Source organism: Phyllostomus discolor, chromosome 7 (genome assembly GCF_004126475.2).
Source record: "Phyllostomus discolor isolate MPI-MPIP mPhyDis1 chromosome 7, mPhyDis1.pri.v3, whole genome shotgun sequence".
Lineage (NCBI taxonomy): Eukaryota > Metazoa > Chordata > Mammalia > Chiroptera > Phyllostomidae > Phyllostomus > Phyllostomus discolor.
Window position 1 is genome coordinate 109,763,646 of NC_040909.2, and position 23,122 is coordinate 109,786,767.

Below are 23,122 nucleotides of genomic sequence, written 5' to 3' on the forward strand. Positions count from 1 at the left end.
GGTGGAAGGGGGTGAGGTCGTGATCAGGAGTTCAGTTTAAGACAGATTAAATGAGACACCAGACGTGTAGAGGTCAAGTAGATGGCTTGGTGAAGTAATTTGGAATTCAGGGGAGACGTCTAAAGGGAGCCCTTGGCATGGAGTTTTCTCTATCTGTGCTTTATCTGTGCTTTATCTGTATTGATAATTTCTGTTCCCTTAACACCTCTGCTCTCTGTCTGGGGAAAGTTAAGCTTCTATGCTGTCAACACTTGGATTGCTGTGTTTGCTCCCAAGGGATATAGTGACTTTAAAAGTCCTGTGTCTGCATTGTGAAGATCCTGTTGTCCCCAAGGTCAGTATTCCCCACAGGCCTTCTCCATTCCAATCTCATGAGCTTCATTGGGAGTCACTATTTCTGAGCTATTCTCTCCCTGCTCTCGATGTCTCTCTCTCCCCCATGGCCATTGTAGCCACCAACCCCTAAATGCCATTGGATGCACCACCATCCCATTCAACAAGTCAGCTGATTTTGTTGGATGAGATGGTTTTGTAGATAACTTGTTTTAGATTCAATTCAATATCCTATAGGCAACTTGAGGCTTCCTTAATCATAAAATCAAATAACTGGTAACTCTTATGCCCAGATTCTTCCTGGCCATGATCATTGTTTTCATTCTTTGGGTGAAGGATTCTGAGAATTCAACTGAGCCAGTATTCAATACTTAGGCTTTGCAGCAGATACTAAGGTGCTTGTTAAGAATGGTTTTTGCTTTCCTTATGCATGTGCTTCTGAACCTGCTTCAGTAGAGTAAGGGTGATATACCACATAGACAAGATTACAAATCAGACTCATTAACTTTTAAATGATAAAATTTCAACTTTCCCATATATCCAAGTTATATACCAACATAAATTTTCTCTGAATCAATAATACAGAATGTTCACTCATTCGAGCCAAGTGGATTTGCTGAAAGATTGTTCTTTGTGCTCCAGGCACCCTGTCGTTAGGAAGCTTCCTGTTATTAGAAAGCCTACATCCATCTAAATATTACATAGGGTAAATTTATACTAAAAAACTTTTTATCTAAAATTCGAATTGCACTGGGCATCCTGCATATTATCTGGTCATTGAGGCTTTGGCCATCCAGCAGCTTGGCTGGGCTGGATAGTTAAAGATGGTTGCCCTTACACCTGTGGAGACTGGGGCTGGCTGGCAGCTGAGTTCTTCTCCCCATGTGGTACTTCAGCCTCAAGGAGGCTAGCCCAGGCTTCTTTACATATTGGCCTTGGGGCAGTAAAAGATCAAGGTGACAGCAAGGTGGTCCATGCTCTGAAATCAACTGTGGTCACTTCTGCCATAGGCTACTGGTCAGAGAAAGTCACTGTCCAGCCAGATTCAGAGGATGGAGAGAGAGATTGCACCTCTTTATAAAAAGAGTGACAAACTCATATTGCAAAAGAGGATACATACAGGAAAGGGAGGGCTTATAGCCATTAAATTATCTATGGCAACAGTAAACACAACAGAAAAGTCCCTACCATTAGGGATAATATACTCTTCCAGGAGAAGACAGACAATAAAAATAAACACTTGTTATTGATACAAAAGAGAAAAATAAAACAAATTAAGGAATGTAGAGAGTTCTATAAGGAGTTTTAGAAGAAGGCCTCTTTTATTTAAGGTGATCAGGAAGACTTTCCTAAAAGAGGACATTTCAGCAGAGCCCTGAAGGCACTGAGAGATACCAGAGGAAGAGTGGAACAGTCAGAAGAAGTAACAAGTGCAAAAGCTCCGGGACCCAGACATTCTTGAGGAACTGAAGGCAGTTGGAACAGCGAAAGTGAAGTTCAGATGAGTGAGAAATGAGGTCAGAGAAGCTGTGGGAGGTCAGGCCCCTCATCTACAGCCTTAAAGGCCAATATGAGGATTTGACCTTTTTGTCTAAGTGAGATGAAAGCAGTATAGAGGGCTTACTTAATAAGTAACGTCATTTGACTTGGATTTTTCCAACAGGATTGCTACGGCTTTTGTGTGGAGAATAGGCTGAAGTATAGCAATGGTTGAAACAGGGAGACAGAAAGCTGTTGCAATATTCCAGATGAGCGATGACCTTGGCTTGGACCAGGTGAGAACAGTGGGGCTGGTGAGAAGTTGTTGGAGAGTAATATCTGTTTTGTTAAAACCCACTGGGTTTCCTAAAAGGTGGCATTTGGGGAGTAAGAGCAAGAAAGGAGTCAAAAATGTTTGGCTGTCAAAAGTTTAGACTCAGCAATTAGAAAGATGGATTTGCTATTTGATTTGGACCCACCTTAGAAGAGGGATGCAAGCAGATCAAAGGTGGAAGAAGGTGATATGATAACAGAAACTGGAGTAAAAAAGGTAATATGATGAGGAGCCATGAGTCAAAGAATGAGAGAAACTTCTAGAAGGTGGAAAGGCAAGGAAACAAATTCTCCCATTGAGCCTCCAGAAAGAACTAGGCCTGCCAGCACCTTGACTGTAGCCCTGTAAGCCCTGTGTAGCCCTGTAAGACCCATTTCAGACTTACAACCTCCAGAACCATAAGAGAATAAATTTGCATTGTTTTAAGCCACTAAATTTGTGGTAATGTGTAACAGCAGCAGTAGGAAACTAATACACTATTGCTATTTAAGTAGACATATTGAGTTGCTGCTGCATATGAGTCTGCAGTTCAGGAGATAGGCATGAAAATATGAATTTGAACTCATCACTACACTCATACACACACACATATATCCATAAAGCTGGATGAGAGCACCAACAGAGCAAGCGTGGATGAAGAAAAGCAGAGGCCTTTAGACTGTTCATGACCACCCCAACATGTGCAGACCAGGTAGATGAGGAAACCAACTAAGGAAAATGAGGAGCATCCAGTGAGATATGAGGAGAGCCAAGAGTGTGGGGTCCCAGGAGCCAAGGGAAGAAAATGTCAAATGCAGCTACATCAGATATTTGCCATTTAATGCTCACCTTGAGATCGAAATCTTGAATCTTTGGCTAACCCTACAAAGATTTTAGGAGGGACAATTGATATTTGAGAGTGAAGCATTCTATAGATCATGTTTATTCTTATTTTTACTCTTTTAGAGATTGCCTAACCTCTGTTCCTCTGTTAGAAAGCAATATGTCTGGACAACACTATTTAGATGCTTAAAATAATATCATTTAGCCCCGGCTGGTGCAGCTCAGTGGATTGAGCGCGGGCTGCGAACCAAAGAATTGCAGGTTCGATTCCCAGTCAGGGTACATGCCTGGGTTGCAGGCTATGACCCCCAGCAACCGCACATTGATGTTTCTCTCTCTCTCTCTATCTCCCTCCCTTCCCTCTCTAAAAATAAATAAATAAAATCTTTAAAAATAATAATAATAATAATATCATTTATTCATTTGACAAGTATTATCAATGCCTCTCACTAGGCCCTGGGGATACATTAATGACTTAACAAGATCTCTGTTCTCATTGGAGAACTTACAGTTGAGGGCCTTCACTCAAGCCAAACAATACCTCCCCTGTTAACCTGTCCCTGACTTTTCCAGAAGTTGCCCTCTGTCCTTCTAACATGTCTCTTTCATAAAATTTATCACATTTAATATAACAGTCAGTTATTACTTCTGCTGTTAAACTCTGCCATTTCGTAAGAAACCAGTCCTATCTTATTCATCTTTGTGCACAAATTGTTCCATAGGTAGGTTGGAGTATGACTTATTATGAAAAGCAGGGAACATTGAGGAGAGAAAGGAGGCCCTCTTGCTGACCGTACCAAGACAAAGGATGTCAACTAGCACTGCCCAGGGTGAGCAGGGATGAGGGGTCAGCCTGTTCCTCTGCTTCTATCTCAATAACTATTGAATAAACACAGTTTACTCCCTAAAGAAAGAAGCACCTTTACTGAAATATGACTTCATATTTTGCTTTTTGCTTTAATTGAGGATCAATATTTAGAAAATGGTGTTTGGAAAAATAAGTGTTTCTGCCTCCTTTGTAAAACTGTTCATGGAGACTCTGTCCCTTATTTTGTACAATGTTCCTTCTAGAGAGGGCCACATAATAATTCCTCTTAGAATTGAATGCTGGAAAAATTGATGCTTTTTTTCAAGGAGCTGGTAGTGTGCATTCTCTTCCTCTATAAGGAGAGCTCCCCAACGCGTCAGCCTTTTCCGCTGCCCTGCCAGCCTGTGCTGAGTGGAGCCACCTTACAGCCTCCTTACAGCCTGTCGGAGGATCTGTCAAGTTCTCCTGATGTGGCTTTCTTTTTCCTCAAACCTTTATTGACCACCTACTATGTGATGAGCACTGTTATTTAAGCTGGAAATATAGCAGAGGTCCACACAGATTTGATCCTTGCCCTCAGGGCATTTTCTTGGTTCCTGAAAGTTTACAAGCTTTTAAAAGAGGGTATCAGAATTTCTTTTATTACAGGAAGCCTCGAATTCTTTTAGGAGCAAGGTAGGTATTTAAAAAAAACAAATTGAATAAATTGCAACAACCTAGCATATCAGATAAACATATTAGGCATGGAAGGCTAGAGGAGAGATAGGGCATGAAACCACTCGAGTAAACCAAGAGCCTTGAAACTCATATTTGGGTATTATTGTTTTCTATGACATTTCACACTCAATATTGTGCCTTGGAGAGAGAGGAAGGAAAGTCATGCTTAAGAAAACAGAATTACTTCCAAAGTTACATTTAGAGTCTTTACTAATATTAGTAAAGAGTGCTTGATCAAGTAAACATAGGAGGATACTGTCACAATCCAAAACTGCTGTAGGTTATAAAGGAAGAACTAGTGACTAATGGTGTTTTAATGTGATTTGCTGTAGAACTGAGTGAACAGTTCAGTTTTTGAGTATAGAGTAGCCTCTTTTGCAGGATAAGAAAATAAATACTGTATTTTCAAAGTAATAACCCGACCACTGTACCTAGAAGAAGATGAACTCATCTGTCTGTTGTAACCCCAGCAAGGGGCTTGCAGTTGCTGCAGTCTTCCCACACAAGGGAAGGGCAGTAGAAGTAAACCTCTACCTTGACTGGTAAAACGGCCCCATCAGAAACCAGAAACATGCCTTTATTATCTCTCCAGCATGCAACAGTGTCAGAAAAGGAAGGTCCGCTGAAGGAAGGGTTCCTGGGTTAGGCAATTTAGTTCTTACATTTTGAGCCTAGGGAAGGATGGGGAGGCAGCCAGTGGGAGAAGACAGGCAGACAGAAACGTACTGTGAAGGGGAGGGCATGAGAGGGCCAGAGAAGGAAAAAGGCAGAGAAGGCTGCTTTCACAAAGCCAGTCAGATGTGTTGGGGATTTCTTTTCTCCAACCGCAATATTGAAATGCATATGAAACTAGTAACATGAAAACTTGACCAATGTATTACATTAAAGGAACCAAAATTTAATTTTGGAGACCTTGAGTCCCACTACTTCTAACTATTGATTATGTTGCTTCAAAATGCAGGAATAAAATAAAAACAGCCATTAACTTGCCACGTAAACCTTTTTAAAGTTTATCTTGCGTCAGGTGTTTCTTTTTTTCCCTAAAAGACATGTGAATACACTCCCATCTCCTAGGTAATATAAATAAAATTCTTATTTCCTTTAGCCTATGTCTGTGTACAATTTCCAGTCTCTGGCTCACTAGCATTCCCACAGGGACATTTAGAGTGGGATCACGTGTTTTCAGTAAGTCTAAGGGCTATGTGTGGACGTGAGCCAGCTCCAGAGGAGGACTCCCTGAGACCTAGAGTGCTTCAGATAATGTAAAGATCGGATTGCCTGAAAACACAGGCTTGTCTCACAGCAGAACCCTTCTGTACACAAACACACAAAGATGGGGCTGGCAAGAGCTCTCCAGGAGCCATTTATCCTATTCCCACCTCCAAGAGGAATGGTGGCTAAAACACCGTAGGTGCCTGCAATTTTAGTACTAAGGTAACTTACCCAAGACTACCCATTTCCCCAAGCTGCAGCCAGTTTAGCTGTCAAATAAAAATAACTTAATGGCACTCCACTCTGTCATCACACCATTCCTGGCTCTCCCCTGGGTACCCAAGGCTGTTCAAAACTGAATGCTAGAGACTGTCAGGAATAAAAGTCTGAATTTCAGGGTAGACCTGATCAGAAAGTAAAACCTGTTCTTGGCTTTGCACAGCAGGGAGGTACCTCTTTACCTAGGCCCCCCAACCATGACAGGTGTTTGAGCCGAAGCCATGGGAAGAAGCCCCTCCCCCCTTGAACTGGGAATTGCCGGGCCACTGGCACAGCTGGAAGAGATGATTGCAACAAGTCAGCACCTGGTGTTGTTGGCGGCCCTGGCTCTGAGGACTCATTTGGAGCCCACCACCTACCAAACTCGCACCGTCATCACCTGTAAGACATTAACCTTTGCTGGGGCAGGACAGTGCCACTGAGGACGACTGCCCTGGGTCAGGGAGGAGTTTACTGTTTTGAGGATTGAATTGAGGAGGGCACATGATTAATTTGAATAATTAGAAGCCTTTTTTCCTCCTCATTTGATTTTGGGACTGGCATGTCACTTTAGTTCAAAACCAAACACATGTCACCTCGGTTATAAGAAAATGAAGCATTAAAACAAAGAAGAGGCCAAATTTGGAAGGGATGGAGGTGTTGAACTTGGGTCTCTATTTCGGAAGAAGAATCGCCTGGAATTGCATAAAAGCAAAGAACACAAGCATCATCTCTGTGTTTATATTAGGGAGTAAGCATTTTAAAACATGCGATATTTGTTTTAAACACTTTCCTTCTTTTTAATCTTGCTTTGCACCCAAAGAATGCTAATGGTTACCAAATTGTTCTCTGGCAGAGTAAACTGACCCTTAAAGAAAGAAAAAAGGAAAGTGTGATAGGATGCGATCCTAGCACAAGACAAAGTTATGATATGATAGGCTCCTTCAACCCTAAGCAGATATTAACTAATCCAGTGATCCCAACCTGGGAGGTCACCCGCTAGCACTTCTCCACCTTGCATCATGTACATTACATGGCAGTGAAGGACAGTTTCCATGACTCCTAATAAAGAGATGCTTCTCTTTATTAAGAGAGCAAAGTGGAACTTTGCAGGTAATAGCTGAGCTTATCTTTGAGCTGCTCAGCCTCCTCATCGGTACGCTTCAGCTTGTCTTGGCAATAAAGCATTCAGTCTCTAGAAAGCATTTTCTTCCTACACCCTGTGAACAGGACGGCGGTATCTTGTTATGTGTGCTAAAACGGGTTGAGTGAAATGAGCCCGGCTCTCCTCCACTGCCACTAGCTATAATCAACTTTTCAAATCAACACTGAGGGTGTCCCCAGTGACTATGGCATAGTAAGGAACACGGATGTTTGTGGCAACACGCTCCTGAGAAGCGGCAGGTCTAACAGCCCAGTGACCCGGCTTATTCATTCGGCTTCTTTGTGCAGAGACATTTTGTTTTCCCAGCTCCTTCCCCATGTGCTAGCAATTAGACGATGACTCCATAAATGAGGAGGAAAAAGCAGTGTCATAGACGGTGGGTGGTTTGTTTTCTTAGCTCTGTATTGAACACATATGGAGATGTTTATACATAAATAGTAAACAATAGAATGCTGCCATCACGTTAGCAGCAGCTAATAAAATTCTACGTGAATAGAAATCAAACAAGTCTCTGCATACACCCAAATTCTAGTTTACATCCTGTCTAATTCGGCTTGAAAAGATCTGTTATTATTTCAAGCTTTTTATTCCTAGTTGGAAGGAAGTTATAGAGCAATAGTGGGTGTTTTTGTTTGTTCATTTGTTTTTGTTTTAGTTTTTGCTTTCTTCTCTTTGCTTAATTAAACTACTCTATTAGCAAAGGTGATAAGAACTGTGTAATAAGAACTTTATCCCATAGAATGTGAGCATTATGTGAGATAAGCTGTAAAGCATTTCACACAGTATCTGTAGTATGGGAAATACTTCAAAATGCTGCCTGTCATCATTATGAGCAGCTAATAGAATAGTTTAAATGGGTAAGACCCATAACAACTGTTTATCGAGTGCTAATTATGCACCAGGCTTTAGGACGCATTCTTTCCTGACCTCCATGAACTGGCTGCCAGTTTCATGCCTGTTTCGTGGTGACAGAGTCTAGTTACCCAAACTAGCCAAAGTCACACAGAATGGCCGGTTAATCCAAGGATCAAACGCAGTCTGATTAATTCCAAAGCTCACTCTCTATCTCTCTGGTCAACTAGCTTCTGCATATATAGCATAGGACACCTTCAAAAGTTCCCTTTTATGTATTATTCTCTATGTTCCTATCAATATCCTGACATTGCACAGTGGCATTCACAAACTGTGGAGTCTGCTGTCCCTAGGACATCTGTTCCTTTGCAGTTGGCAATGGCCAAGAAACCCTTAATGCACATTTTGTTAGGTGCCCTGTCAAGTTTAGCTCATGCAACCACTTTGACTTTGGCCTACAAAACTCTTTCTCTTTTAACTGAAGGTGCTCAAAGCTTCATATGTGCAGACTCATCATTTAAGCTTTGGGAAAGAGCATTTGTACCAACCTACAGGTGGAGAAACCAAAGGCCAAGGTGACATAGCAGGGAGACAGAGGGAGAGAGCCAGTCATTGCCTTTTATAGGCCAGCGTGTCAGTTTTGAGTCAGAAAGAGAACAGAGTAGGTACAGAGCTGTGTCCACCTCACTGGGCTGCTTAATAGTGTTGGGTCTGACAGCCAAACTGCCTAGCTCTGCTTTTAACCTGAATAGTAAATAATTAGGAGCACTTTGCTTCATTTCATGTTGGAAAGACGAGATTTGCCTGCAATGTGGGAAGCCTCACATAGAAGATTACCCAATTCTGTTTTCATTTGCAAGTAGGTCATGATGTTTCTAGTCTCTCTTTCACAGGGGACAGAGAGAGTTTGGTGTGGGGCTGAGCAGGGCATACAAGGGGAGAGGGTTAGGACATGTCGACCTGCTGACCTAGTGTTGGTGTGCTGGTCACACAAGCCCTGAATACAAGGCATTAGTGCAAACATTTTGCACACTATTTACTCTAATGATGCTGCCATGCTGTAGTAGGCACAGTGGAAAACTGAGATGACACTTGTGTTATAAATGCCTGGGGTCTTTCTCTGAAAATCCTCATTAAGACCGAAATTCTTTAGAAGTGAGAATAGAAATATGAGCAGACTTCTCTTTAACTTTCTTATGATTAACAAAAACAAAACACTGGTATCCCAGGGCCACCTCGTCACCTCATTCAGTCCTTATAAATGCTGGCAACACCCTCCCTGAGAACTCACCACTGCTTTTGCCGTTGTAACAACATTTACACTTCCATGGCAATAGTTGGGAAATCATTGTAAAAGGAATCTGTTTTAGAAAAAAAACCACTTATGCAACCTTTAATTGGTTATGTAAGTGAAAAATCATTCTAATTCGGAGCAAGTGTTAACTTAGCATTCGACCCCATGCTAGCCAGGGTGGCGTGCAGTTTTAGGACTGAAACTGCACGCCACAGTGATTTCAGGCCCAGTTCTGCCCCTTGCCAACCAAGTGACTTTGAGCAAATCACTTGGCCTCTCTGATCCTCAGTTCCTCTCCTATGAAACAGCATCAACCATAAAGCTGCTTTGTCTGCTTTATGGGTTATGGAAAAAGATCAAAGGAGATTACAAATATGAAAGCTCTCTGGGAGCACCACACAAATGTTATTATTGATTTTTACTAGAAGAAAAATGAGGAATGAACACAGTGCCCTCCAGGAATAGCTTGGGAGTAACTCAACCTAGTAGTTGTTGGTCAGTCTTGAAGAAGCGGATGTCTCCTGAGAAACAGATAGCCAGACCAGTCTGAAGGACCGCAGACTTGCAGGTCTCAGGTCAGTGTGGCAATGTAGTTGTGCAACCTGGTGAGAACTTCTTCCATTCTGAGCTCTTGTAGTGCCGCTACTGGCTGCATGAAGTCACTGTGTGATTTCTTACCAGGCTTTATTTGGAAAGAGCTGACAAACTAGCAGCCTGGCAGAGAGCCAGGGTTTAGAGAGCTGTGGCTGTGCACCAGACAGAGCTGTGTTTCATGTGTTGTTCTATTACCTCCCTCCCAGGGGATTCAACAGATGGAAGAGCAACATCGGAAACCCAAGACAAACCTGTCAGCTTGGTGCCTTTAAGCTTCAGCAGAACTCACAATTAAAAGAAGATAGAATATCCATTTAGAAGAAAGAGGTGCAGAGAAAAATAGTCTTCAGAGCATACCTTGTTTTGTTGGATCATCACTAATATATCTGGAGATCCCCCACCATATAGGAGGAATTACATCCGGGTACACAGTATTCGCTTCAGAAAAATTTGTTGGAAGAATACTATGGCTGGTAGAAATAATTGAGTAATTTTAATATGGGGCTTTATACTTCTATTTATCACATTTTTTAGTCCAAGTCAACTCGAGTTGGGCATATCCCAGGATGAGTAATTGTGCATCTCAGAACAGTTAGGTAATGTGCAGGCCAGACCCTAAGTCAGGCAGAGCAAGATGCGTTTTGGCAAGAACTGGTAAAGAAAGAAAGTATTTGATTATTGTTGTTGATAGTTCCCAAGGAGAAAGCATAGAAGCAACAAAAATAAACCAAACACATTTGTCTTTTTTTTTTTAGGCAAATATTTCCAACTACAGCCTGGTGATGGAGTCTGATGGGGGAACCTTCTTACCCTACGGGCTGCAGTTCACCGGCAGTGACAAGGCCAGAGCCATCATGAAGGAGATCATGGGCCTGCTGCAGCCCATCAATGTCACACAGGTCTTCCATGATGGAGAAGGGACAGACATCGAGTCCTGGGTGCAAGCTGGAGTGCCTGGTAAGACCAAAGCTAAAGTTGGGGGTCCTTGTATACTGCTACAGTTGCAAATAAAGCTTCTATTGTCACATGCCACAATGAATACCCATAGGCCAAATTAATGCATGGGTACCCTAAGCTTCTTGTCTGTAGGGTATAATCTGATCATTTCCAAACTTGGGATAGTAGTACTCATTTGTATTTGTTTACTCAGATGTCTTCCTTTTCTAAATTATAAACTTCTCAATCCCAGGGAGTCTGTCTTAATGATTCTGGGATTGGGCCTAGAAATCTTGCACTCTTTTTTTCCAACATGTATCTTTTGTGACTACAGTACAAGTTATCTCACACTCAATATTTGAGAAATAGATAAAAGGTAATTATTATTACAAATATACTTATAGTTCTAGTCCTGTGCTAGGAAATCTTCTCTGACCCAAATAATTCCCTCCCCAAAATAAGTGGTGTCTGAAATTTTATCATTAGAGATTTAATTTTTGAGGGTGTAATACTTCCTGCTAATCACTTTTTTCTAATGCAGCCACTTTCAACCCATGAGCCCCAAGCATTTTTAAAACATGCAATATTGACTATTTAGCCCAGGGCGCTGACCTCCTTTCCCTTAGGTTGTCATATTTTAAAAAATGACAACAGCCAACACAACAGTGGCCTGCCTGTGTTAATGAATCAAAAGTATATTTTTTGTCAGATTGGCAAAAAATATATTTTTTTTGATGTGCCACAGAATTTTAGTAATTAGTTTATATGTGACATGAAATGGAAAAGGCTGAAAATCATTGTTCTAATGCAAAGACTCATGTAAGAGGTTGGGCAAAGGCTACCCTGATCAGTGATTTATCAGGTTGATATTTTTTTTTAAAGATTTTATTTATTTATTTTTAGAGAGGGAAGGGAGGGAGAAAGAGAGAGAGAGAGAAACATCAATGTGCGGTTGCTGGGGGTCATCGCCTGCAACCCAGGCATGTACCCTGACTGGGAATCGAACCTGCGACACTTTGGTTCTCAGTCCGCACTCAATCCACTGAGCTATGCCAGCCAGGGCTAAATTGATATTTTTTAAGAGAAGTCCTGGGTGGGGATGAAATGATGTAACAGGAGTAGGCCTAGGGAGGTTGCAGGACTAGAAAGCAGAACAAGCTTAATGAAGTCCAACTTATACTACTTCACAAACTTGCCCTAGACTGGCCACGGGGAAGGGTTATTGATGATATTAAAAATCTGTGACCAGAGGTTGTTCCCTTAACACCATTATAGACATAATCAAAATCATTGTTAAAGGATCGATTTGCAACTTATTCTGTATTTGTACTCTGCAAATCAAGTTCAGCTTTTAAACAGTTTTAACATTACTGTTCCCAGAACCATTTCTGTGGCTACAAAACATTTCACAGGTTAAAATAAATAAAAGTGTCTCTGTAGATCCACCCCACTCCAGCTTTCTTTTTTTTTTTAGCCTGAAAAGTAGATTTTACCAACAGCATACTACATGGATTTGAGATTTTTTTTAAGTTTATTCTTGACATATTGTAGATATTTAAAGCATATTTTAGATTTTAAGGTTTATAAAAAATCTTTCATAACTAAAAGGAGAAGGAGCTATCCTTTAATACAAGAACCCAAATTCTCTCCAATGGCTTTTATATGTTTTAATTGTATTTTGAAATATGTTAAAGCATTTCCCTCTACAGCACTGTGCATCACGTGGGCAGAACCAAGACTCGCTACCCGTGCGTCAGTTTTAATCAGGGTCAGGGTCTTTAAGTTGTACAGAATGATTTATTTGAATTTTAGATTTTTCCTGATCCTTAAATTTTTTAGTAGGAATATTCTTAAAAATTGGGAAAAGCTAAATAAGTTTGCTGGATAGTAGATATGAGAAAAAGACTGACAGATTGTGGGTGAATTGGAGTCAAGACCGGGGGTGGTTAAAGGGGAGATGAAGCACTGAAACTAGCACAGGGGTAGAACAAAAAGTATGTGCTCCCTCCTCCTGGGTGCAGCAGTTCTCCCTTGTCTGTGGGGACATTCCCCCGAGGAAAGGTCTGGAACCGCGGATACATGCTACATATACTACATTATTATATTATGCATATAGTATGTTATTTCCTAGACATACATACTTATGATAGAGTTTCACTTATAATTTAGGCACGCTAAGAGATTAACTACAATAATGAATAATAACATAGAAGAATGATAACAATGTACCACAGAGAAAAGCAATGTGACTGTGGTCTCTGTCGCTCTGTCTCTGTGCTGCTCTAATCAAGGGGATTATTAAGTGACTAACAAGCAGGTGGTGCATACAGTGTGAATACACTAGACGAAGGGATGAGTCATGCCCCAGCCCAATAGCATGCGATTGCATCACACTACTCAGCACAGCGCACAATTTAAAACTTATGAATTGCTTGTTTCTGGACTTTTTCATTGAATATTTGCAAACCACATTTGACTGTGGGTAATGGAAACCATGGAAAATGAAACTTCTGATAAAGGGGGACTACTGTATGTCTTGCTTTCGTTGCATTAGATGATTGAGAACTGGCTCCAGCTTTATTCTTTTCATGTAGCTATTCCATATCTACGTACAAATAGATATTCCATATCTACATATATACATGTATATGTATAAATATTGGAATTAATAAGTTGATTGCATTGTATTCACAAAGGTAAGGAAGCCTTTCCCTCTTGGAGTGGAGAATTTCAGCCCCATGTGGTTGCTTAAGAATTAATACAAATCACAATTTGCTGAGCTCCTACTATTTATCAGACACTCAGGCTGTTGCAGACACTGCCTTTTTTAATCTATACCATCCTAAGAGATAATGATGATTATCCCTATTTTGCAGATAAAGAAACAGACTCAGAAAGACTAAATGCTTCCCAAGGTTATCTTGCTCTTAAATGCAGATGTCACCCTGAGAACAGGCCACTTTGGTTTCAAGGCTGGTGGCCCCTTTCCCACAATATACAACACAGGGGAGTCTGGAATGCCGAGAGTCTTCCAAGTCTACGGCAGTGTCTGACATGTTTATCTTACTCAGTTCTTGCTTATGCAAAGGGTTTCAGTTCATTCCTGCTCCAGAATAACTTACCCCTGGGGAAAGGAGTTTGTTATTGTAAATAACTGCTTACTTCTTCTCATGTTCTTTGTTCCACTCCTCTCTCCACCTCTGTCAATCAGGAAGGTTTATATAAAGTCAGAGGTTCATTTAGACTGCAACTAACATTTCCTGGAATTCTTTTTATTTTCTTTAGAGTATTGTAAGATGGAACCAAATTGCTGTTTTCCACTATTACACTTGAGCTATCTTTGATATTTCAGGTTCAGGCTATTCCTGCAAGACATAATGTAACTGTTTCTGTTACAACTCTTGATGCCTATTGAAAATTTCAGGAACTTCAGGAAAAGATGAAGAACCATAGTTAATCTAAAAGAATTAATAAAAATATACCAATTTTGTACCCTGTATTCTTGAAGCTATGGCAATTTATAATGAATTAAACCTAAAGATAGGATTCAACATAATAAGTAACAATTTAAATAATTGCTCACCTGACATTTGAAAAATTAATGAGAAATATTTTCAAACTCCATCCTTTCTTTCTTCTTTCTCTTTTTCTTTTCCTTTTCCCACTGACTCAGTAAATACTTATTGAACCCCTACCATGTGCTTGGCCCTATCAAGTTTCTGTAGTCTGATAACGGGGTCCTAATTTTTTAAGGGTCCACAAATACTCAGTATCAAAATGCTAATTAAGACCACAGAGATAATTAAAATTCAACATGATGTTTATTAATTATCAAAGCCAAACATATTAATTCATGAAAGGATCATCTTTGGGGAGGAACTATGACATTTTTCATTCACATAGATGATGTCCAAAATGTTGGGGGAGAATGTTAGAAAAATTAAGTATCTTAGATGAATTTTCCATATAAACTCTCCATTCCAGATAGCTCTATACTCCAGCCTCCTCCCATCTTCTCCCTGTTTTGTGCTCCTTCCTGTTCTTCCTCCCTAATCGCAGACGCTCTTTAAGTCTCACTCTGTGTTCATCTGTGTCCATGAATTCTTCCCTAACAACCCCTGAGTCTCTATCGCTTTTCTAAATCTCTGAAACACTTCTGTATAGTCTGCAGTCTGGCCCTTGAACTACACAGGAACATTTTTCTTGGATGAGTAAGAGTCTATATGCATCTTGCTTCCCATCCCCGGTGGTCAATTCTTCGAGGTTAAGGTCAATGTTTTCTACTTCTTTGCCTCTTCTGTATCTCTTAGTTTAATTTTGGAAAACATTTAAATTCTTGTAAGTCTGACATGAGAGAAGAAACAAAAACATAGAAATAATTATTTTATCAACAAGCTTTGGGTCCCTCAGCTCAAGAATGTGAAAGAAACAAAGGATGCTGATAAAAGAGACATAAAGATAGAAAAAATACTGGGAGAATGATATAAATATTAGAGAGGCTTTAATACTTAGGGTTTTTTGCTTTTACAGGAGGAAAGACTGGGAGTTGTTGCATAATGTCTTCTATCATCTTAATGGTTCTCATAAGTAAGATGGTCAGTTGTTCCCTGACTCTTTTAAAGGCAACATAAGAGCATGACTTAACCTAGTCTCAGAGTCATTTAGGTCGGTTCCTCTTCACTGAGGAGAGGCCTTCAGTCTTAAATTTGCCCCTGATTCTTCAATTATAAGCTCCAGGTTAGAATGAGAGGAATCTATTTCATTAAACGTGTCAGTGATGAGATAAAATCCATGGTTCTCAGATGTCCTTAAATTCTTCTTTCTTGAACATCTCCTGTTTTAAGAAACTCTTCCATAAAATGTACAGTCAATGGGAAAAAATAGATACTTTCTTAATGTGATCTGAGAGAGCCCACCCTTATTCTACATCTACAAGTAAGAGTTTTCTCCTGTGCTTCAGAATCTGAGAGTCAGCCTTTTCTGACAATGTTGGCATGTGGTAGACAGTGCGCCAGCAAGAATTAGAGTCCTTGAGCGTATTTCCTGACTTCACAACTTCTAACTGTGCTATCTTAATTTTTCAAACCTCACTCATTTATTATTAAGCATCCTTGTTAATCATCAACTGTATGGCAAAGGGGAATCATTAGTATAGGAGATAGACAAGATCCATTGCCTCACAGACTGTTCAGTCTAGTGAACTGAGACTTGGTTATTTCATCTGCAAAAGGGGTAGTGTAGCCTCTGCGGCATCATTTGCACCTAACACCCACAGGTATTCCTCTTCCTCTGTTCCCTATCTCATTGCCTGGTACCAACATCTAGAAATTGTTTAATTATCTTGGACATACAACCAGATGGAATCCAAGTCCTGTTTACTCCAAATCCCTTCTATTTATTAAACCTCTTCTCTGCTCCCGACCCCCACAGGCTTTGTCTCCTTGTCACTGATTCCTGCAGTAGCCTCCTACTAACATTCTGACCTGCATTTTTAGTTCCCTTCCACCTAATTGGCTCACTGCTGCCACAGTGGACTTTCATAATAGAAAATCAGTTTATCAACTAGGATGTTTTGGACTGCAAAATTAAAAAAGCGACCCAACTCAGAATGGCAGTAAGGAGATTTTTTTTTCAAAAGAACTCTGGAGTGGGCGGTTACAGAACACATAATTTAGCCATCAACCACATCAAGGCCCTTGGTTCCTTTCATTTTTCCACTTTGCCATCCTCAGCATGTTGACTTCTGTCTTCAGGCTCGCTCATGGTCTCGAGATGGCTGCAGTGGTTCTAAGCAACACATGCTCACATGTTGTGCAATAGCATAAGAATGTCCACAGTAGATATCACTTTTTTAAGAGAGGAAATCTCTTCCAGAAGCCCCAAAGCAGATTTCTCCTCAAGTCTCTTTGGCCAAAATTGTGACACGTGCCCACGTCCATAAACCAGGCAGTGGCAACGGAGTAGAATCACCCAGGTTAGCTTACATCGATCAAATTTTACATTCTGGGACTAGGTAAGGCCTAGTCTCCACTGGGGAAAAAAAATGTAGCCTCCTGATGTATGAGAAAAATTGGGATTCTTTAAGAAGCAGATAAAACATTCTCAATGGATAAGCAACAAAGAGTAGCTGCAATATCTGATCATCTCTCCTCATTTAAAATCCTTCAGTGTTTCTCCATTGTCTCCAGAGCATCATGCCTTTACTCAGCGTGGAATTCAAGGCTCTTCTTCTATCCTCTGGACAGTGTACAGCCTCCTCTTTCATTGCTCCTCCGCTCCTTTCTATCTATCTCTCATTCACACAGGTCTCATTGAAATTCCTGGTGCACCCTGTGTTTTCACACGTCCATGCTATTGGACCTGCCCTATTCTGCCTTCTTCACCAGCTAATTCCTACTCATCCATGATTCAGCTTCTTGTTCTCCTCACCCAAATTTCCTTTGATCTCCAGCAGTCTCAGTTAAGTGTCCCTTGAATATGCCCATAATGCCCTGTGCTCAGTTCTCCTCACAGCACTTACTTACTCTTTTCTCATAACTGTGACTGCAAATTCCTCAGAATTCCCAGTGCCTGAGAAAAAGGGCTTGGCCCTTGAAAAAATGTCCATGAATCAAATGCTCAATCAGTAGGTTCTAGGTGTGGAGAGAGTGTCAGATGATGTGAGAAAGGTTTGTAAACAGTAATGCTGCCCTGGCTGGTGTGACTCAGTGGGTTGAGTGCCAGCTTGAAAAACAAAGGGTTACCAGTTTGATTTCCAGTCATGGCACATGCCTGGGTTGTGGGCCAGGTGCCCAGTAGGGGGCATGTGAGAGACAATCACACAGTGATGCTTTTCTCCTTCTCTTTCTCCCTCCCTTCCCCTCTCTCTAAAAATAAATAAATAAATGTATTTTTTAAAAAAACAGTAATGCTGTAACCATGGTTATGATTACTTTAGTAATAATTGCTTCATTGAACTATTCTTTTTCCTTACATATTCAATTGTTTTTAAAATCACATTTCAATTTATTTAATCATTTCTACAATAGTTCATCTCCATATTGAAGTATCAAATACGCAGATTACTCAGAATTTCACATATTTTCCATCTTGCTTATTTTTGTCCAATACTTCATGCGGCATTAAGCAGAACTAAGTCAAAACTTTCCATTTCTATATTTCCAAAAGCCTTTCTTCTAAAATGTCCCAAGAAGGAGGACACAAGTAGGAATGATAATATAAAGTAAATTGAGGGTTCAGCCCCTGGACCCGGGACTCCTATATTTAAGGATCAAAAGGTGAAATAGTTCAACCCAGCAGGTCTATGTCCCCTGTTGTCCCTAATTAAAAGATGCTTCCTTTATGGTGAGAACACTCTGTGCCAGTAATGTTTGGAGAGATTGATGCTGCATAGTGAGCAGACCTCACCCCACTGTGAACCTGAAAGGGCCACTCCCTGGGTTTTGACGGTAGCCATCATTTAAATAAGCAGATAGTTTTATTCAACTAACAAGCATGTCTTGAGTGCTTACTGTAAACCAGGCACTGTAGACATTGAAGATAGAATATGAAAAAGACTTACAGGGTCTCTGCTCATGTGGAGTTTACTTGTAGCAGGGGAGGAGGAAGGGGCAGTGGGAGGAAACAGACCATAACAAAGAAATCAAGAACGGAGAAAAATATGGAGCAACAAAAGCTATACAGGGAATTATAGCAGATGGCTCTCTCTTACCTCTTTCTCTAACTCAGTTGAGTCAGAGCTCTTGCTTTAATATTCCTTGACTACTATGTGCTAGATAGGTATATGTAACACCCACAGCAGTATCACACTATTAGAAATTGCTCATCAGAATAGCTAATAGCTTCATCTGCTCTTCTCCCTTGTAGGTCTGCTTCAGCTCCACAGAAGCCATTGGGTGTCTTGACCAAAGCATACCTGGCTCAGGCCCTGTAGTATGACTGTAACCTCAAAGGAAAGGGCAGTGCTTGTACCGCTGGGCAATTAGGCATGCACTACCTTATAAAGTCTCTTCTATTGTTGCCTTAAACTGTAATTTAAAGCATATACTTTCACCTTAAAGTTAATGTGCCTTGTATTTTTAACTCCTTAAACTGGATTGGAGATTAAGAGAGTATTTTATCCACAATATTCATTATTACCTGAAACACAATAGGTATCCAGTAAATGCTCGCTGATTATAAGTACTGATTTGAAGATAAACACAAAAAAAGTTAAGTAACAATAGAAAGAAAGTTTTGGTACAGTACCAAGGTAAATAACACATGCAGAATAACTGCAGGAACTCATAGGATGGAGGACAGGAAAGCTGGATATTCAAAGATAAGTAGTATCAGAAAGATAAGTAGTATCAGTAGAGAAGGGGACTCCTAGTGACAGAAATAATATGAACAAAGGCAGGTGTCCCCATTGGGAATGGTTAGGAGAGTGATTTCCCTGGGCCAGAGACTCATCTTGGACAGCAGCGAATGGGAAGAACAGTTGACTTTCTCTGGCACCAGGGGAAGAAGAGCCATACATTTCAGGTGGGAAACTTGATGCAAAGTCAGCAGAACTCTTCAGCAGAAAGAGAACTTGACAAGAGCAGTGTTTTTAAGAGGGAGTCCGTGACGCTCATGCCAGGGGGTACCCTATCACACTCGAGGAATGTTGGGAACCGCCCTGACTGGTATCAGAAGCTGAAACCCCCGCCTAGGCTAGGGCTAAGGGAACGCCCTTGGAACCGTAAGCCAGCAAAGAGACAAGGGCTTGTCTCCCTGGCAGGAATGCTGCTTCTGCTGCTGAACCCCAAAAAGCTTAGTCGGTTAGCCAAAGACGGGTAAGATTCCCCATGGGGGGAACGACCTAAGGCAGGCACGATCACTTTGGGAGGCCCCCCAAAAGAAGGACTTTGGGGGCTGCAGCAGAAGGGGGCGACGGACCCTGGCTCCTCGGCTTTGACATAGCCTGAGTTCTCATCTCTGGGAGAAAAACTCCTTATCTCTTGGTTGCCTCAGTTCCCGTGCTAAGCCTGAAACAATGACAGGGTGGTATAGCACTGTGCTGAAAGGGCAGATTCCCTGGGTGATCAGGCCTAAGAAAGAACATGTAAATTACTGTGAAACCTGCTTTGTTTAGAATGCTCTCAGTTGAATGAGAGGGGTCCAAGGAGGAAGTTATGTTCCTCAAAGTCTTACAGCTCTTTGACCCTGACTCAATAGACCAGCAGAGTTCCTTGTTTTCTATAGTTCCTTACTTCCCCCTGATAAGTACTGTACTTTACCTGAATTATTATGCAAAATGAGCCCAATAAAAGCATGTGTGGACGGTAAATCAGGGCGCCCCCCACTAGGGGGGGTGGCCATTCTGTCCCTACTTCCCCACAGGACCTGGTTGTCTCTGTGTATGTTTGTGTTTTTTCTCGCGTGTTTTTTGGCGAGCCATCCACAGCGTTCCGTGGTCACTGCTGGCCGGTGACCCACGCGCAACAGAGGAGGCGGCTCCAAGTGAGAGGGCCTGGAAGGAAGGAACACAGGGCTGGGACAATTGCTTTAGAAAATCAGAGGCTAACACTGAATCACTACTTTATTTTATGCACTATTAGGACTCAAAAAACACTATGACTTAATCTCTCTATCTTCTATTTCCTATGCCTTCTAATAGTAGCCTAGTAAAGTTTCACTTCTCTAGCTGCCCCTTTTATGGTTCAGGATTACTTTTTCTGGGTTCCTCTTCTTACCCATTTGCCCTTCCATCAGTTTCACTTAGTACTTTACAAATACTCTAATTAACTCCTTATAGAACACTTCATCCAACTATATTATATATAAATTATGGAGGATACAAAAATAAAACATGGCCTCTTTTCCCCAGCAGCTCACATCTAAGACTGCAGTTTGGTTTACTTAATAATCATGGAAAAAAAAAAAAAAAAACGAGGAAAGATTTCATCATGGAAAACTAAATAAAGTTACATTAAAATTTCTAAGAAAAAAATCTAAAATTTGCTTGAAAGTCAGTATGAATTTCAAAATGTGTTTCCTCCTATCAGCTATGTGAACTTTGCCCATACTAGCATCAAGTGATTAGAGAATTCAAAACTCCATATAGGCTGTTTGATTATCTTAGGTGCTTTTACACTATAATTTTAAAAATTCTTACAGAAAATTTTAAACCTATACAAAAGTAGAGAGAATAGTCTAATGAGCTCTCCTTTACTCATCACTCGGCTTCAGGAATTTTTCATTCGTGGGCAGTCCTTTTTCACCTACACCCCACTAACTCCTCTACACTCACAGTACTTTGAAGCGAATGCCAACATTATATCATCCCTTAATTAGTAAATATTTTAATTTATATATTTAAAAGGTAAGGACTCTTTTTTATACAATAGCTATAATACTACCATTTCTCCTAAAAAATTTTATAGTAATTTCTTAATATCATATTCTACATATGGCCAGTTTTTAAATGTTTCTGATTGTTTCCAAAACTCTTTCCCCATTTTTTTGTTTGTTTGGTTTTTGGTGTTTTTGTGGGTTTCTTTTTTTTTGCGGGGGGGAATAGATTACTTTTATTCCTTGGAATTTGTGTGGCCAGCTCTGTCTTCTTTTTTAAAATTTAAATTTTCAGTTATAGTTTAAACAAAATATTGTGTAAAAGTTTTAGGTGAACACAAAGTGGTTTTACAGTCATACACTTGACAAAGTGATCCCCTCAAAATTTCAAGTACTCACCTGGTACCCCATAGTTATTACCCTGCTAACGATCACATTCCCTGATCCGTACTTTGCAGTCACTTGACTATTTTGTAACTACCAGTTTGTTGAAGACTTAGTCCCTTCACCTTTTCCAGCCAGCCTCCAAACTCCACTCGGCTCTGGCGACCATCAGTCTGCTCTCTGTATGTTGCTGTTTAGATGCCACATATATGTGAAATCATATGGTATTTGTTTTTCTCTGACTTATTTCACTTAGCATAATACCGTGTAAGTCCATACATGTTGTCTCAAATGGTAAGGTTTCATTGTTTCTTATGGCTGAATGGTGTTCCATCGTGTAAATGTGCCACAGCTTTTTTACCACTCCTCTACTGATGGGCACTTGAGGTGCTCCCATATCTTGGCTCTTGTAAATAACATTGCAGTGAACATGGACATGCACATATCCTTTCAAACTAGTGTTTTGCTTACTTTGAATATACACCCAGAAGTTGAATGGCTGAGTAATAAAGCAGTTCCATTTTTAGTTTTTTGAGGAATCTCCATACTGTTTTCCATAGTGGCTACACCAGTCCTCATTCCCACCAACAGGCCCCAGGGGTTCCCTTTTCTCCCATCCTTGCCCACAGGGACTGTTTGTGGGTTCACTGATGATAGGCTTTCTAACAGGTGTGAGGTGATATCTCATTGTGCTTTTAACTTGCATTTCTCTGACAATTAGTGATGTTGAGCATCTTTTGATATGTCTATTGGCCATTGTATGTCCTTTTTGGAGGAGTGTCTACTCAGCCTCTGTTCATTTTTTAATTGGGTTGTATGTTTGTTTTTGGTGTTGCATGGTATGACTTCTTTTTATGAATTTTTTAAGGATTTATTTATTTTCAGAAAGAGGGGAATGGAAGGAGAAAGAGAGGGACATCAATGTGTGAGGGATATATCAATTGGACCCAGCTTGCAACCCAGGCATGTGCCCTGACTGGGAATCGAACCAGCAACCTTTTGGTTCACAGGCCAGTACTCAAACCACTGAGCCACAACAGCCAGGGTAGTATGAGTTCTTTGTGAATTTTGGACATTAATGCCTTATTAGATGTGTCATTGGTGAATATGTTTTCCTATTTAGTTGATTGTCCTTTCATTTTATTGATGATTTTATTTGCTGTGCAGAAACTTTTTAGTTTGATGTAGTCGCATTTGTTTATTTTTGTTGTTATTATTTACCTTGCCCAAGGAGGTATAGAAAATAATATTGCTAAGAGAAATGTCAGAGATGTTACTGCCTATGTTTTCCTCTAGAAGTTTTATGGTTTTGAGTGTTACATTTAAATCTTTAATCCAGTTTGAATTTGTTCCATTATATGGTGTGAAAAAGTGGTCTAGTTTCTTTTTTTTTGTATGTACCTATCCAATTTTCCCAGTACCATTTATTGAATAGACTATTTTTACCCCATTGTATGTTTTTGCCTCCCTTGTAAAATATTAATTGACCATGTAGGTGTGGGTTTATTTCTGGGCTCTCTATTCTTGAAATACTTAATTCTTATTAATGCTCAAATTATCCCATCTTTGGTTAGTGAGAGCCTCTTTAAGCTGGTTCCTGAGTCCTTTTGACATACCCTT

General features: G+C 40.5%; 1 protein-coding gene across 2 annotated transcripts in view; it reads left to right on the plus strand.

Moving 5' to 3' along the window:
• The window catches only part of CPQ (carboxypeptidase Q), a 404,327-nt gene that overhangs the window by 319,164 nt on the left and 62,041 nt on the right, over window positions 1-23,122 (plus strand). For both annotated transcript variants that reach the window (XM_028534004.2, XM_036031280.1), the window contains exon 7: window positions 10,624-10,825. In XM_028534004.2, the coding sequence (XP_028389805.1) occupies window positions 10,624-10,825 (202 nt within the window). The remainder of the gene's footprint in view (window positions 1-10,623; window positions 10,826-23,122) is intronic.